The sequence below is a fragment of the Thunnus maccoyii genome, chromosome 11 (genome assembly GCF_910596095.1).
Source record: "Thunnus maccoyii chromosome 11, fThuMac1.1, whole genome shotgun sequence".
In the NCBI taxonomy this organism is placed as follows: domain Eukaryota; kingdom Metazoa; phylum Chordata; class Actinopteri; order Scombriformes; family Scombridae; genus Thunnus; species Thunnus maccoyii.
The window spans coordinates 16718712-16736988 of record NC_056543.1 but is presented as its reverse complement, the minus strand read 5'-3'; the positions used below and the strand labels follow the sequence as shown (position 1 = coordinate 16736988).

The 18277-nt window shown below is 38.9% G+C and overlaps 2 protein-coding genes across 6 annotated transcripts in view; one reads left to right on the top strand and one right to left on the bottom strand.

The window, feature by feature from the left end:
* pkp4 (plakophilin 4) overlaps window positions 1-6224 on the bottom strand; it is an 84110-nt gene extending 77886 nt beyond the window's left edge. For both annotated transcript variants that reach the window (XM_042425511.1, XM_042425512.1), the window contains exon 1: window positions 6008-6224. The gene's annotated coding sequence lies outside the window, so the exon portion shown is untranslated. The remainder of the gene's footprint in view (window positions 1-6007) is intronic.
* The window catches only part of LOC121906590 (coiled-coil domain-containing protein 148-like), a 31659-nt gene continuing 18993 nt past the window's right edge, over window positions 5612-18277 (top strand). For 2 of the 4 annotated variants that reach the window (XM_042425515.1, XM_042425514.1), the window contains exons 1-9: window positions 6315-6387; window positions 7540-7648; window positions 8064-8185; window positions 12562-12665; window positions 13934-14025; window positions 14105-14256; window positions 16710-16805; window positions 16961-17139; window positions 17662-17800. In XM_042425515.1, the coding sequence (XP_042281449.1) occupies window positions 7591-7648; window positions 8064-8185; window positions 12562-12665; window positions 13934-14025; window positions 14105-14256; window positions 16710-16805; window positions 16961-17139; window positions 17662-17800 (942 nt within the window). In that variant the 5' untranslated portion in view covers window positions 6315-6387; window positions 7540-7590. Of the gene's footprint in view, window positions 5713-6314; window positions 6388-7539; window positions 7649-8063; window positions 8186-12561; window positions 12666-13933; window positions 14026-14104; window positions 14257-16709; window positions 16806-16960; window positions 17140-17661; window positions 17801-18277 lie in introns of those variants that run through there. The other 2 variants (XM_042425516.1, XM_042425517.1) reach the window with 2 other exon arrangements.

The window sequence follows — 18277 nt, the reverse complement described above, 5'->3', positions numbered from 1 at the left end:
TATCAAAGGGGATTTAATTGAAAAAATAAATCACACCCCACAACTTAGTAAAATAAATTCTCCTTTACTTGTACTCTGAGATGATTCATGGAGGATGTGTATGACTTTGCAGTTATGCAGAGGTACGTACGATTTTATTTGAGGTATTGCCTAGAATTTATATCCTTAGGGTGCTATAGAGTACAAGTGTGGGCGCCATCACGTTCATCATATCAAACCAAGATACTTCTTCAAGTCTTTTCTTATATCCTATGTATGACAAAACAATATGTTATTCCTCATGCCTTGGGCCAGTAAAGATTGTGCACCTCTTCTTCTGTGTGTGAGTGGGTTTTTTTTTTTTTTTAACGCATTTTGGGGTTTATTTCTGCTACAATTGGAAATCTTAAATGATGTGTGAGCACCGGGGAATGAAAGTCCATCCAAAAATAAGAGAGGTTGGTATTGTTAAGGGTTACTGGTGCATGCAGGGGAGAGACCACTTCAGAGAAAGCTCTTTAACAGGTTGGATGGGTTTGTAAGCTGGTAGCATAGCAGTCATAGTTTAGTGACTCAACTCTTAAGACCTAGAAATTTGCTGGTCATTCTGGGATATTTCTCTTCTTCTTGGAGTAGGTTTGCTAACTAAGGTTTAGTAAAGTTTAAGAGTAGAATCCGACTTGTTTAAGTTGCATCAATTTGTGCACTATTGCCTTAAGGCTACAGGTTTGTCAGCTTTGATGTTACGATAACAAGTTACTCTGACAGAGGAAGAACAGATACAGTATAATCTTTGATATCACACAGCCCACATCTGCCTCTCAACTGTACAACCAATGCAAAGCTTAGGCATTAAATGTCATTTTAAATGTCATGTGCTTGAACTGTATTTGTTCATCTTCAATGTCAACTACTCTTTTTTTTTCCCAGAGTCAATTTTACTTTGTGGCAGTCTTTTAAATGCCTTGACATTTAAGAACTGAACCTTCTGCTTCTTGGCAGACTTTTATGGAAACAGGTGAAGCAGACAAACCTTGCGGATCGTTTCAGTTTTCAGTTGTAGTCTGGGAACAGGCATAACCCTCTGACATCAGCCTGCATGGTCACTAGAATGTAACCTGACATTGGCAAGATGCCTTCACCTTCTGACTAAATCCAGCCACCGAGCACATACATACCACTCTGGGATGACACCTGATCCCACAAACAAGCAATTTGAGCTTCAAAAAAAGTCTAAACCAAGAAGGACACAGCCTTTATATGTTTGTAACTTATGTAGAAATAGTGCTGTAACAATTAGACCATTAAGCAATTAGTCAACTGCAGATAATTAATATATAGGTCTTTAGAGCTGCATCAATAAGTTGTTTAATCAATTAGCTAATTGACAAAGAATGAATCAACAACTATTTTGAAAATCGATTAGTCATTCTAGTCATTTTTAAAAAAAATACCCTCCACACATATATCAAGACATACAAAAATACTCTGCTTGGAACAGTAATGTGTGTCTGATATGGTTTTTCCAGTTTAATTACCACATTAAAATCCTTAAAATGATATCCACTCCTCCTCCCTCATTAAAAATCCAGAATCTATGAATATGCAAATATATTTAATTTCCGAAGTTTAACTGCTGCTGTGAAGTCCATTCTCAGTGTTTTTGCACTGGAGGCTTCAAGTTTCCGCATCACACTTGTGTAAGTTAAATATTGGACCACTATTGGCTTCAAAACTAGTCGTGATGTCCCAAATCACGACCATACGCTCACCCCTTAAAATCAGATTTTCAATGAGCACAGAGAAACTTTCCCCCTTCAGCAGATGAATGTGAAAACAGCCTTCTAGTGTCAAACTGCACATACATCATTCTGCACAGTGAAGCTTCAACATCCAAATGTAAGAACAAGAAGAAAAACATATTTTTGAGTGGAGGGGGACTTTAAGAAAAAATGCCCAAACTCTCTGGCTCCAGCCTCTGAAATTTCTGGTTTATTTACTCTTTTATGATCATAAACTGATAATCATTTGGTTGTGGACTGTTGGTCGGACAAAACAAGACATCTGAAGACATCACCTTTGACTCTGGAAAATTATAACGGTATCTTTTCAATATTTTCTGACATTTTCAAGACCAAACGATTAATCAATTAATCAATAAAATAATCAGTGGATAAATCGATAATGAAAATAAATGTCAGTTGCAGCCCTAGACATCTTTGGGTTTAAGATGGTTGGTTTGACGAAACAAGCGATCTGAAGATGTCACTAGGGCTCTGGGAAATTGTGACGACCATTTTTAAATTATTTTCTGCCATTTAATACACTTTATAATCATTAAACAAAAATGATTGACATTTTCTCAATAAAAGGAAATAAGTTGCTGCCTAAGAAATGTCTTATAGTTCCCTCATTTTAAAAAGCATAGTGTATAAAAAACCCTTAAATATAGACACTAGAAATATACAGCATGGCATCTAGCTCAAAAATTCACTCTTCAGCATTAAGTGTCACTCTTGGACCTGTCATGCTTTCATGACCATAAAGGCCATGGTAATGTTTTCCCAGTGGTGCTTATTTGTTATGTCATGCACTTCACTGGGATGGAGTCCTGGACCACTCTTCCTTTTACCATCAGTAAAGAGAGAACCCTTCGCCTGTGGTGATAATGTGAATAGCGTTTTGAAATATTCAACAAGGTATTACGTGTCCTGTTGAGGTAAATCTGCAGCCAGATGGACTCAGATAGATGCAGTGTTTGAGAGTAGTAGTAAGGCTACATGTTGAGCAAACGACAGTGGAAAAGCCCTGCCCCTTCACTGCTGCTGTCCACATAGCAGACACTGGCGAGGGGCCGTCTTTCAGACTCAGCATGTCAGGCCCATGGAGGGCTATTTTACTGGAAAAAAATCTATTGTGCACCTAAGCTCCAAAAGCGCTGACATGCTTTGTGTTCTGTATTATCTTTAGCTGTCTGGGATCCAACCAAAGCATGAAATCTGGGACTCTTTCAGGAATCTATCTACATTTCCAGTTAAATCAACCATCAGCCAGCAGCTGCACATGTCAAGGCTTATCCACACAAGTGATTGCAAGGCTGAATGCACTCTATATATGCAGTATGGTTCCTTAATTTGTTTTATTCATAGATATGATATGAATGCACGGCTAAAATAGGAGTGGGCTGTGTTGAAATTCAGGATTAACAGTTGTAACCTTGCAGTGCTCCTGCTTACTGATACTGTGTTAAATCTTAACAATACAATTTATCAATAATTTGTCTGATTTTATTCCACAAGCCTCCAAAGTGATAGAACAAAGCTCAAAATGGAAATTCCCTACTTTAATACAGATGGTTTGCTCTCAAGGCAGGCAGGAGAGAAAGATCAACTCCCTTTAGACCACACCATGAAAATGTGGGTTGGAAAGAAGCTATGTGGGGTGGATTTGATGAAAACAATTTCCACGCCAAAGGATGAATACAAACTCCTCATTGGTTGATTGCGACTATGACCTATTATTATCATCCCACAGTGGAGCCATGCAGAAGTAGCTGAGAGTCCTCCCCAACTCAAAAAAAAAAATGCATTTCTACTTAATATCTTTTACACTTTTGGAAAAATTTGCATCATCATGCAAACTCTCACAAGTTATTCAGTAAAAGACTTACTAGCATAATGTAAAAAAGCCATTTATCACTTCATCATATCCACTCACTCAAGTGTGCACAGTACTGTATCTGTGTATACCTATACATTTTTCATTTATGTGGAATGAATACACAAATATCATAAAAAAAATGACACATTCAAGGGTTGGTAATGGAATAAATAAAACACAAAAAGCTGACTGCCACTCAGCAAGAGCTCTACTTTTAAGAGCACTTGACTGACTTATAGTAATTGTGCACAAGGGATGCTGACCTTCCTCTGACTGGCTGTGGGAAGAGGCTGATACTTCAGCACTTTACTTACATATACACAAGCACGCACAAGGCAAATAACCATTTTGTGCCTAGCCATCCAGACTGCGAGGCCAAGACTGGAAATACTTTCCCTTTCTTAAAAGAGGGGGGGGTGGGAATGACTTGTGATCATAGCAAAAAAAAAAAAAAAAAGAAGTAAATCAGACATGAAACATAGGGGTCAGGCCTTAAGCCTTGATGTTGGTCCAGAATTGGGAGGTGAAAAACGAACACAGGGGAGAGGCCTACCAAAGGGCGCTAAACTATTCAACTGTTGTCAGTTCCCATTAAAAAGAACTCACCGTGAAGACTGGATCAAACAATCACAACCAATACAGTCTTTCGCAAGCATGTTTGTGTTTTTGAATGAGGCACGGGGTTCATCTTGTGCAAACAAAACTTTTTTTTTTTTTGGTACATCTACTCGCATAATCAATACAGAAAGTTTCACAAGCATGCATCACCATTTTGAATGGCAAGCAGCATGACAAATGAAACTGATGACCTGTTGGCTGAATGTCTGACATGCTAAAACTTCTCTCCTCGTGCCAAACACACTGTCACTGCTTAGAGTACGAGCAGAAAACTACTCAAAAACAAAAACAGAGAGAGACTGTACACTAACATCTCGCTGTTGCTTCAGCTCCACAATAAACCAGCCTCAATGGTTGTCAGCTGTGAGGCAGTCTTGTGCAGTAATGTGAATCACGAGGAGGGTAACCTAGAGATTCCTCTGGGCTGTGTGTGCTTGTGTCTGACTGTGTGTGATTGAGGCAGTGTAAGAGGGGAGTTCGCATATGATCTCAATTGCTATATGCTTTTTCGCTGCTAATTGGCTGAAATTAAATTAACTTACACTGTGGTCACATCGCTGATGCAGTAAGATAACCTTTCCACACCTGCATGGCAACTGGAGAGACGTGAGGCAGTGCTCCCAGCATCTATCATCTAATAATAGGAGTGTAAGACTTGACCTTTGGTGATTATCCATCATAACAAAATGAATAAAACTGGTTCTTCAATCTTTTCACCACTTGGGTTCAGCCAGACACAAAAGGATTAAAGCATATGGTCATATATAAATCCTGGAATATTAGATATATGAGTTGAAGACTGAGCAGGTTTTATGTGAGACATTTATATTATTGTGAATTTAAATCAAACCCAGGTAAGGACATGTGCCTTGTCTGAGAGTGTAAATGCTGACTGTTTGATAGCCTATAGGTTTTATGAAAACTATCTTATTAACCAGGATAAAATATATGGCACTGTCATGCAATAGGGTTGTGTAATGTCCTCTTATAGCCTCGGCTACACAGCTTTTACAGCCTCCGGGATATTAAAGGTGAGTCTATCTTGTCCTGAAAGGTAGGCTGATTTTGCACATTGCAAAGCAATACTATTCTGTCATGGTTCACGTTTAAAGAAACGCCCCTACTTAAAATGCAGATTAAGGTCATTAAATATGGCGTACTTTGAATGTAGCGAGTGGACGTGAGGGTAAAGGTAAGCTTATCTTGTGGGAGCAGAGTCTGGATCTCCGCCTCTCGGCGACCTCGCATACCAGAGATTCCCACACTCTAAGCTCACCTGCCCCTTTTTTCTTTCACTTCTTAGCGGCACGTTTTCAAGGACAATATTTTGGGAAATGTGAGTTTCTTCGCCACCGGGAAACTAACGCCCGAAACAGTTTATGTACAAATTAGCCGGAGTTTGATCCCAACGGTTAAAGGACGACATCGAAGACAGCGCGTGAAGGTCCCTCAAAGGTGTGCGTTGTTGGCGATGAATTGGTCACAAGAAAAAAATTAGCTTAGTATTAGATTCTCGCCCGCTGTGAAGAAGCCTAAAAAAGCTATCTTGTGCCAAACACACACACACTCACACACACACACACAAAGGCCAGCCACTTTCTCCTCGGTGAATGCAAGACTTTCTGAGTAAAAGTAGCAGTCCATACACTCCTGCCTTGCGCACAGATGCTTTCATTTTTTTCCCCAACGTTTCTCCCCAAATTATTCAGCAATTAATCAAAGAGAGAGTAAAGAGAAAACAGTTAATTACCTTTGGAGGACTGTTGTTTCCCTGGCTGAGCTGCGGCTCGGATCTACATTGGAACACGTAACTTCATCGGTAAAGTCCCGTCGCTTAGTCCCATGCATGTACAAGAGTGAAACTCGCCTCCATAGCCGAGTAGAAGACGAACCCCTCCGCTCCGCTACTCCCCTGCCTCCACCAGCAGTCCCAGGCAATGCGAGCGTGCATGACGTCAGTGGGAATGTGGGAGAGCAGCGAGCACTCCTGATTGGTTCAGATGGGAGAAGGGGGCGTTTCCGAGGAGGTTCGTTTTGTTGAATTAGCCAATGGCAGACGGAGGCGATAGTTGCCTTGGTTACAAATTTTGTCTACCTATACACTCGCTGTTGAGAGAGGGATACTACACGGTAAGCTAAAGTGTGGATAAACGTTAATTTTAATCTCACAGCAAAAGGCTTGATAGCAGTCGTGTGTGTTGCATTAAGTTATCTAACGAGGAGTAGCTATATGTATTTCTGTTCACTAGGTTTGACATATTTTAATCTGTCTGACTTGCAGACCAAACTTTTGTCAAGATAATAAATTAGCCTAACTGCTCCTCCTTAACGCCTTCATCTGATTTTCCTCTCTGTATGTTTGTATAACTTTTCCTTTCCCTGTGTTATTGTTGAACCATAAAAAGGGCTGCAACTATATCATTTTCGATTATTGATCGATTATTTTCTAGATTAACCGACTAGTTGGTGAAAAATGCCTATCGCCATTTTTTTAGAGGCCAAGCAGACATGTTTAAATTTCTTGGCTTGTCCGAACAACAATCAAAAGCCCAACCCAAGTTTACTATCATATGGACCAAAATATGTTCATGAGACACAAGATATGAGACCACTGAATTTAAGGAATTTTTACTTTAAAAATAAGTGAAACAGTTAATAAACTGACTAATTAATCGATCAATCATATCAGCTGTAAACTATAGCTAACTGTAGTTAAGTGATGGATGGTCCCTATAAATTATGGACAATCCTCCTGTGAAAATCAGCAGCTAATGTTAGGCTGCTATTATGTTCTGAATCCTAACCTTTTCTCACCATTTGGTGTCAATAAAATATAAAGTCGAATTCTGTAAAAGAAGAAAAACAAAGCCTTAATGTCTGCTGGAGACATGAGCAAGATATCTTCGATTGGTCCAGAACAGAGCGTCAATTTTCATTTCACTCACAGATTCAATCCATTCCTGCATACTTCAAACCCACCCTTCACACTGCATGCCTTAACGGACACAATGCCTTTGTGGCCCGAATTTTTCAATACTTAATCCAAAGCAAAGACATTGTGATATTCCAGCGGCATATCTGATCTTACTGAGTGCACCATCTGTCTACTCCCATACACTAAAACGTGCCAGAGTTGACTGATATTCTCACAATGTCATGAAGACCTTGATGGTAACATTTAGTTTTTGTGTAGTGTAATAGGATAGTAAATTTGGCCTGAGCCCACAGCTTTGCACAACTCCTGTATCCTTACATGCAGTGATTTATATCCTCATTTTGCAGGCACTATACCAATTTCACATATTGTATAGTAGATGCAAATGCAGCTCTTGAATGATGAGTGGAAGAGATCTGCATACGTTCATCACAAACTACAAAGCCGAAGATGTGGGTAAGTCAGTTTTTTTGGGTCTGAAACATTGCTGACTTGTGACATCGTAGCCCATTGACCTGCTGAACAGATTTGACCTGAGGTTCCTATGTTGAATTCTCCAGGTACTGTCAAGTCTTTGATGCCTTTGTCAGATGCAGCATTGCTTGTTTTTTCACCTGTCTCTTTGAGTCACAGCTGATACTCAAAAAAAGCTTAGCATTGAAACCCCCCCCAACCCCCCCCAATGCAGTCATTTCTGAATTACCCATACAATCCATTAGTGCTCAGCTTGTACTGCTTCCCTGTCTTTTCCTCTATTTCTTTCTTTGCTGAAGTCAGCATTAAGACTTTACTTCAGACATCAAAAGCGATGAGCTTTTCAACAATCCCAATGATCCTAATTCAGCCATATCATTTGCTTTCATCCATGCAGAAAAACTGACTGTGCGACTGAGAAATGGTCTTGGCAGCTCAAAGTACAAGCCAGCTGAATATAAAAGACTACAAGCCATTGTTGATGCCAAACGCATGGAGTCTGATTTAATTGGACAAAAGGTAAATTCGGGTAATTATCAATATCATGCCTGTGCAGCAATGTAATTATAAAATCAATTCCCATATCACTTAATAATATGGTGATTCAGCAGCAAATGAAGAAGAATGTGCAACAACAATATAAAATGCAAACAGTGAACAAACAGTCCTCATTAGCCACCGCAGGAGGAGCTTCAACTGACAAAACCTGATTTTAAAGCGAGGTGATAAAACAGCACGTCTCCAGTAGTAGTAAACAGTGTAATTTCTGTTGGTTTGTCTACCTTTCTCTCTTCTTTCTTACACACAACATATTGTAAAGGGATTTCATTCCATATAAAGCAGGCATTGCATAACCTTTATAGTTTGTCCAACAACATGAAACACAGCAGTAATATCAGTGCCATACACAATAGCATTGCCAGTTTCATGAATATTCATTAGGCTGCCTGGGGTTTACTATAAACCTGTTTGAAGTTCATAGTTGTCTGACTCAGAGCAGAGCAAAAAGTTAATGCTAGGGGCAATGGAGATTAGGCTTTTAGACCTGCGGTGTTTTAATTGGTAAACTGTGGCAGCAGGAGCCTTTTAGTATCATTACGTTAGCCTGTGGCTCCTTCCAACCCTGCTCTCTGCATAACCTAGATAAGACAGGCTATGTTCACATTCAGTCTCCAGCCTGAAAGGCAGGCTTTCTGTGCATCTCCCATTGGTGATGTGATGGAGGGTAAATAAATGACCATGAGTCGCCTCAAGCATGGGATCATTTGTGCTCTCCAGGAAGAGACTGGCAGTATTATCTGCTTCAGATACGGAAACCTTGACATTTTTCCTCTTGATAAGATTCTAAATCTTAGTAGCACTGTACAAAAATTTGAAACAAATGTGCGTTCATCTGTACTGAAAATTGGTAGATGCATCCACTGAAATGAGAGGCTACCTTGTACTACAGTAAAAATTATTCAACACTGAAGGTTAACAAATTAGAGAGAAGAAATGCAGTCTATCTAATACTGTTTTGAATATAAATATATAAGCTGCATGCAAGCACAATAGTGCCACATTTTTTCCTAGTAATTGTACATATTCAACTATAGTAATGTTTCTGTGTTATTACTAAAGCACCATGGCCCAATTAGAAGATATGAAGGGGCATAATTGAAACACAACAATGCTGTGGATGCGTCTTCACTGTATAATTGTTATGTTGCCAATCCATCATGTACATACATTCAGAGATTATCTCTATTTCAAGATCAGAATAACCACAAAGCCCAAAATTTAAGAAAACAATTACAAATTATGAATCATTTTGCTGATTTGAGTCATTTTGTTCAGTTCAGTTCAAAGATGCACAGTCACTATGTGGTTCGTTCATTACATTCACAATAGCAACACAATTCAAATGCACTTCTGTATGTACTACAGTAAGTGAACGTGTCACGGTTCATACTGCTGGCACTGATTCCTACGTTCAGTCTCTTGCTAGTTCAAGCTGTTACCTTCAGTTCAGTACAAACCTAGGCCTATAAAGAACTGTTTATAAGGTTATTAGTTCCAATATTTGTGATATAGTTATCACATAATGATTTTTTCTGAACCGTCAGATGCATGTGAAAAACGACTGAAAACACAGTTGAAACATCTTCTGTGTAGACAAGCCTGTGACATTAAGCTTTGAAATCTCTTTAAAATATTAATTTATTTTTTTTAAATGTCATTGTATTTATAAGGAACATTGTATTTAAAGGCTTGTATGGATGGATGCATGGTCCACCATGGTGTGAGCATGTAAAGACAGCTTGATTGACATCTTTCGGATCCCCCTATTAGTTTTGTCACACCTGTTTGTGTGGGAAAAGTTACACCTTTGCTTTCTTACTGATTTGAGAACTGGGGACCTCAGTAATTCCAGTATAGTTCCACCCAACTACAACCTGAGCAGAAGTCTAATCAGAATAAAATGCACCTGTGTGGGTGTACAGGACCTTTAAAACAGGGTATATAAAGTTTAGATTAAACATGTGGGTCAACTTAAGTTAAAACAATTATGTGACCTGACCTATAATTTTGATGTAATCTGAGAGCAAAGATTAAAGGGCAGTTTTTAAAGCAGAGCCTTATAGGGGATGTAAATATTGTACAATATAATATGCTTTTCAGATTCAGATTTTATTTACTCTACACTACACATTGTGGTATGGAGTACAAACATAAATCAAAACAGCAGTACAATAGTAAACAACCAGAATAGATCTTTAGCACAGACTAAGTCACTTAAAGAGGAGCAGAACATTACTCAAAAATGCAACTAATTTACATACTATCCTTGGTTTACTGTCTGCAATAATAATATAAGTTTAAACATAGATGGATGGTTTACAAAATATTTTGGCAGGTACTTCTTTCTATACTCAATGATGCTTGTGTTTTTACATTTGAACAAAACATGATATTCATCCCCCAGACAGTTATTTACAAGTTACAGTTAAATTACAAAATGTTTTATTCCTTTCCAGACTTTTGTATGTTCCTGTTATTTTAGGAATTCTGCTATTAGAAACTTGGAAATTACAAATAGCCTGGCCATACCTCCTGTTTTTACAAAGTATACTTTTCAAACTTAAAGTCCTCTTTAAATTCACAATATAAATAACCCAATTTCCCTATTCCATTAAAGAGAACCACCCCCCTTTTAATAGAGATATAATATGTCCTTTTAATGGAAGACATTTGGACATGTTACAGTAGGAAAAGCAGAGGTATAAATAATAATTAATTATGGCAGGATTCCATTTAGTTGCTTCAGTTTCAGGGTCCTGGTATTGTGCATGCTGACTCATTCACATTGTCACAGCTTATGGGGAAACTTGATTACGGAGAAAAACTTGAAAACGGAGCCATCATTAGTGTCATTAGTAACACTTGTGCTTTTCTTACTAAGTCAAACTGTCTGCAGTGAAAAAAGCCTGTGGTAAGTGAGAAATGTATAAAATACAGTGCAATGTGATCTTATGGAGAACTATGACTATACACAGTATCCCTACAGTCAAGTACAGACATCTTTTTTTAACCATACAGTGGTCCTCTGACTAGCAAAAGAGCAGCATAATTTGTTCTTATAAGAATTTATTTTTGACCTTCGACTAAATTGCTCCAAATGGTTCTTAAAAGAAAGTCTTTTATCCAGCCAGATTTCTAAATGTTTGTAGATTTTAAGCACATTTTCACTTTGAGAGCCCTGAAATATTATATCTGGGATCTTGAAAATAACACAAAAGACATTTTGTTTAACAGTGTCAAGGTTGTGAAATCTATAAAGCCATCATGATCAGACTGTAAATCCTTAGTGGCTGGATTAAAAGATTATGAAATGAGATATATAATGTGATATGCCTAAAAGTGTACATTACAATGTGGCATGGCATATATATATATATATCTATATATATCTATATATATATATATATATATATATATATATCTGTGTGAATAAAAGAGATAGCTTTTCTTGATAAAATGTGAATGGATATCTGACTGAACACTGTGTTTTAATGATTAATGTGTGACTGATAAGTATGGATTTGAATGCATTAGATTTATTTGGACTAGTGAGAATAGAAATCTCATCAGAAGTTCGGCTCCATGTCCAGCACAATATATTAAAACTTTTTTTTGGCAACAGCAGCACTAGCAGCTTGACACTTAGATAGACTGTCATTGACGTAAATCAACATCCTAACTCCTTTGTATTCCCTATTATTATGAAATAGATTGTACCCATGTATTAGCTGTGTGAGATTTTCTTTTGTACAATTATCTGAGCCAGTGGCCTGTGTACAAAAACACTGATAGAAGACAATGAATTGCCACACTGAGACTGCTGTGAAGGAGGGCCTTGTTCTTTCATGATGAAAAAGGAAAACAAATGAGAGTAGATTAAGACTTTTATCCCCCCCTGACGCCACCCCTGCACCCTCTGCTCTCCTAATAACATGCCTCATGCGTGTCATGCGTGTTTCTGCTTGATTATTTTAATTTGCTGCTGTTTATTTTGCTCTTGTGCTTCGACACTAATACTGTTTCACTTGAATTACCTGAGTTTATGAGCCTTTCACACACAATAATGCTAATAAAGACTGAAAAATATCCCTGATATGCAGAAAAACAGGGAACAATTTACTTTTAACCAGAAGAAAATTACCCATTTCATGTTGCACCATCCTTGCATTTATTCAGCACTCCAGAGACAGGTTTGTCCAGATAAAGTTAATTATTTGTAGGAGGGATTGAATGGCATGGCCAAAGTGAATTTAAAAGCCAGCACTGCAGAGACTATTTTCAGTGCATATTACAGCTCCAGAGAAGCAGTTTATTCCTTAAACCTTGTCTTATAGGTTCAGAAGACTCGCTGTAAAGCCAAGGCAACCAAGGAGAGCTCCATATTACGGCAGCACAGACAGGTGTGGAGCAGAGAGTGCTCCAGGCTGCAAAAGGCTGAGTAAGAGCCCCCATTTACTCCCTGTCATTATCTGCTGCAGTTTTCTGAATCTGCTATTACACCACACAACCATTGAGCCCAGACAAGAATCTATATGAAAAAAAGGGTAGAAAGGCAAGCGTAAAAAGGGGGACAAAAGTAAGCCCAAAGAGAAAAATCTACCAGGGAGAAAACGGAAGGAAAGAAAAGGGTTATTTGAGCTGGTTTTCTTGCAGTGATGATACTGAATTAGGGTAGCAAGGGGAGAGAAACAGAGAAATGGGGGTTATAGCTGTGTGGAGACAGGGGGGTATACCGAATGGAGAAAAGGCAGCTTTTTTTCCTCTGCCTGCTGAGGCAGAAGTGTGGGTCTGGGGCCCCAGCGGTGTCATGCCTTGTGAAGTGAGAAGGGCAGCGCTAGCTCTGGGGTGCAGTGTGTTTGGCTGCATAATGACTGTGTCTGAGCCACCCAAGGTTAATGATGTACACAAGTGTGAGCCTTGGTAATGAGCCTAGTCATAAAGATGTGCCATTGCTTGCAACTCTCTACACATACTGTATATCTAGTTAAATTACCTTGGGATTCAAAAGCCACCTTGTCAAATGGGAAAACAGGCAAGTTCATCTCTATGGTTACTCTTTCTTTATTCACAATCATGTCACCCCTCGGGCCAGTGAGTAAGAAGTAAACAATTACTGTAGTACCCTCTGTAGGCCAGTAAGTGTAATGCTGCCCACAGCAGCAAGACATCATGTCCCCAGTTTAATGTCTCTAATGTCAAAGGAAGATTCTGCCGGCTGAGTCCGAGATGGTGTGTGTGATGGACGAATGGAAGGACAGACCTAGCCCCCATCCTTCTCCTATATCTCAAAAACTAATCATACCAGTTTTTGTATTCAATAAGGAGAATGCTAGGTCAGCTCATAGCTACATTATTGTCTTGGCAAATCGGTCTTTTATTGTAACAGCTGGAATATTTGATCTGGTGAGGAGAAAGCAAAAGTGTAGGCTAGTTGGCTAGTTTGGTAAAGATCCCAAATGTACAGAGTCTCCAAAGTCCTGAAAGATATTTTTTTATCTTGTGCACACAATATGTGGTAGGTAGGTTAGCTTAGCAATACTCCTAACTAACCTCAGGCATATATGTGTTGAAAATTAGATTTTTTTTACAGCAAACATTTGAACAGAGTGCCATTGTCTTGCTGTCTTGATGGGGTATGTTGTTAGCTATAATAAATAATGTAATGTGGTTGTATTTAATGCATCTTTCTCTTCTCCTGTGCAACAGGGAGAAGGCTGAGAATGACATCCATGATTTTCTAGAGCAGATCAGGCCAAACAGCATAACAGACACTGCCATCTTCTCACTTCAAGATTATGGTAAATAGTTACTGTGTATCACCATCAGTCTGTTCTCTTTATACTGTAAGTACTGTACTAATATGTGTCCTGTGTTTAGAGCTGTTCCTAGAGAGGGAGCGGGAGGCATTTAGGACAGCCACTGTGCAGCCTTTTCATCAGCTCAGGGACGACTTGTGCTTCAGACTGGGCGAAGTACAACATCAGAAGCTTAGTTGCCATCCATCAAACTGGGAACCAGTAAAACAACAGGTACCTGTGTGTTATGAAATAGAGACATGTCTGAATGTCCACTGCAGGACATCACAGTAACTTCTACAGACAAATCCTAAATGGGCTTGATTTGTAGGAAGTGAGTATCACAAGAATGACAAGATTTCTAAATCAATCTCAAGGAAAATAGATTTGTGGTCTTTCATCTTTAGAGAATACTTGGATTTTGCAACTCATGTCCTTGGTTGTTAGCGAACCATTTTGCAGTATTTTATCCTGTCAGTACGGTAAAAAGCCTTCAACAGTTAATCGTAGCTGAGCTCACTCTCTACGTGTACCAAAACAACAACAACAGTCTGTCACATCCAACAAAGGTTAAATAAACCACTCTCCTGCTTGTTCCCACAAAGATCCCAGCTTGCACACAGTGTTGTATTCACTTCTTAAGTTTTTTTAAAGATATTTTTGTCAGGCTTTTTGCCTTTATTTGACAGACAGTGTAGAGGCAAGAAACTAGGGAGAGAGCAACAGGTATGAGACATGCAACATGGGTCACCCAGCTGGGAGTTGAGCTGTAGACATTGTGGTTTTGTGGTATGTGTCTCAACCATGAGGCCACCAGGGCGCCCGTATTCACTTTTCATTAATCTCTTGTTTGTTAGATATCCACAGTCCCTAAGTCACCAGTTCTGCCTTTGACTCCAGAAAGCTTTTTGCAAGCTCCAGAGATGAATGGCAAGATTAAGGAGTAAGCGGGGGTCTTTAAAGACGGAAGATACTTGGAATGAACTGTCTGCCAGCTATTTTGTCTCCTCTGTGTGGCTCACTCATGCTTGTTTCTTTCCCATGACCCCCCTACTCTTGCTGGTCCACAGCCCTTACCCACCTGATTGTATGTTCACAACAGGACAACCCCCCCTTCCACACCCAACCACAATGCCTCTCCTTTTTGTCTTTTTCTTGTGCTTCATGTCTTTTGTCCCTTTTTCTCTGATTCTTACTTTATCATTTAAAATAAATCAGAAAACAAGGCTTTTTAGGGGTTTTTAGGTTTATATACTGTATATAATCACACACACACACATATATATATATAAAAATTAACTCGTCATGTTACTGGCAACTGATTCTTACTGACTTTCAGATTTAATAAAAAGATAACTGTCTCATTTTAAGATTTGATGGTTTCTGGTTAGTGGGTGTTGAGTGCTGCAACATACTTAAAAGTTGTTACAGTTGTTAGAACATGGTGCACATCTATAAATTTGATGTTATGACCCTGCTTCCTCTCAAATGTCAAATTGTTTGAATATTCACTCATTCACATAACAGATTGATGTTAACTACCACTACTGACACCACTACTGAAGTCATAGCACCACATTAAAGCAATATCACATCACAAAAAACAATGAAGCTCAGGATTTATCTGTTATATTCATCAGAAAATGTACATTATATCTGATGAAATGCACCAGTAGACGGAACATTCACTTGCCTTTGCTGATCCTGTGAAGTGCATGAACAGTTAAGTATCCAGTGTCCAGAATGAGTGATCAAAATCACATTTGGCAAGATAGCCACAGCTATAAAATAGGGGACACATGATGTGATCACGCTGTGAAGGCCAGCAGCAAGACACTGGAGAAGAGACTAAAGGATACTTTGATAGAGGTCTTCAGTTAGTGCTGAACCAAACGTGAAGCTTACAGGATGAAGGACTCACAGCACATGCCACTTGAGAATTGAGAGAAGCAATTACTTTCATTGCACTACTTTTTTGAATGGTTTCCAACCATTAGTGAGGAGTTTTTCAGTGAATATTGGGTAAATAGTCTCTAAATGTGACTATTCTTGTACTATTTATATAAATATATATATAACATAATAGCTACTTGCATTATTAATTCTATTTTTTTTACATATGCTCCTTTTATAAAATCGTAAAACAGGCCTAATTATTATTATTTGATAAGCATGTCTCCATTTCCAACACGCTGTTTTCCTCCTTTTGATATGTAGTATCTTGGACTATAAGCAGGGCCTAATTACTGATTACTTGCTATTACTAAATCACTCTGATGACAGATGTTTTTGAATCGAGACGACTGAGAGAACAGGGAGGCGCTGCATTCAATCAGTACTGTGACCACTGAGTTGATTTAAGGAGACATAATATAATGAGAGAGGGAAGAGAGTGCTGCAGAGGATAGCTGTGATCTCTTGAGTCTGCTCTGTGTAATCCTACAGTCCCAAATTTCTTTAAGCTGTAAGAATTTCATAAGAGTCTTTTTTTAAACCATTATGGATATCAGAGGAATTCCTGGAAAGTCAAGTCAAGACACATTTAGTCCGTTTGGTATTAAGTGACAGTTCATTTTTGCCAGTTTGACCTCCCTGGATAGTGTATGGGCTGGCTTTGACTATCATATTTGTTTTCTAAGCCTGCTTTCAAGAGTATTTTTTTAATGGTTTTATCCTTGAACCACCAGATAAACTTTGTGAAAGACCAGCAAGTTGACGTAATTGCAAAGCTTCAAGCAGAGTATCAGACCTTGGAGGAGGAAATCGTGGCCCTTGATTTGGAGGTAAATTTCTCACTGCTCTCTCACCAATCACCAATATCCCTTCATGTACAGCTTGAGTGTCACGCTTTAGCGCACTGTGTCACAATTGCCACACCAAAGCACATGTCTAAACATGTCCTTACGTTCCTCAAAGATGGCCATCTTGTCCTCTGCAGAAATATCTTACTGCTTCAGATATTCCGGTGAACATAGACAGCGTTCCAGAGGATGTTTTGGATTCATACTGTCCCTACCCAGAGCTGAAGGACTCCCTGATCCAGGCCTTCCACTCCCTGTCAGAAAGGTATCAGAGCCGGCTGCAGAGTCTTCAGGAGCAACTGCAAAAAAGTGACGGGTAGGCCTGAAGCTCTTAAGTTAAAAATGTTTCTTCTTTTATTACTCTAAGTGCTCGCACATTGATTGAATTAGAATATTGTTATTTTTCCAGACAATATGAAATAAAAGTATGATGACAATCCCTTCAATATCTTGCTCAGCCAGAAATGGGCTTTTAATGATTTTCAGCAATCTGTTTTGATAAATATAGTACATGTAGAGGCAGAATGCTGGTGTAACTGGGCAGATTAAAATGAGATTAAAAACTCAGCAGGACATCAGCAGCATATAGAAGCACAGTCTCTTCTCTCTCTAGAAGCAAGCTGTTGAGCAAGTTGATTACATCAACGTCTCAGAGCCACTTCATAACTTGATTTCCATATGATCGCTATAAAGTAAAGTATAAGTTTACTTCTTAGAATGAAATACAATTAGTAAATGTACGCTCAAGTGAAGTGAAATGAAGGAAAGGAAACAGTGTTTTTTTCCTTTGCTTTACTATCATATTTTCTGGGTTGAACCTCTGTTGAATCCGTTCCAGGTTTTGTGGCTGGTGTGCAGATGACCACCTACGTTTCCAGTTCATATTGTCTCAGTATACTCATGATGTTCCCAACCACAGAGCACTCTGCGCAGACATGCTTCAAAGACTCTTCCCTGAGAAAACTAGACATGAGCTGGTCAGTACCTTGGCATTGTTTGTTGAAGAAAAACAATAAGCATTATTGATTTAGTTGTTCATCTAAAACAATTAGGGATGCACACACACACTGTTATTTCTTGGCCTGGCATATTGTGTATACAATGTTTATGATGCATGCACACCCCACTCACCTGAACACACATTACTGATAGACTTTTTTTTTTAAAAAATCTTTGTTTATCCAGGAGAGCAAGCTCTCACTCTCACACTGTTACATATATTCACACCAGGAAACTGCCCAGTACAAACACTGATCTGCTGACCACTGAGCAGTTGGGGGTTAAGTGCCTTGCTCAAGGGCCAGATTTGTCCTGCAGGGGATCCCTTGACAGGATTAGAGAAGCCTGCATCTCTAACATTTATGCCACTATATCCTAACTCTCCCCCATTATATTTTTTCCTCATTTTTGTACTGCACACAAAACACACACATACTGTACACACCCGCTTTAAC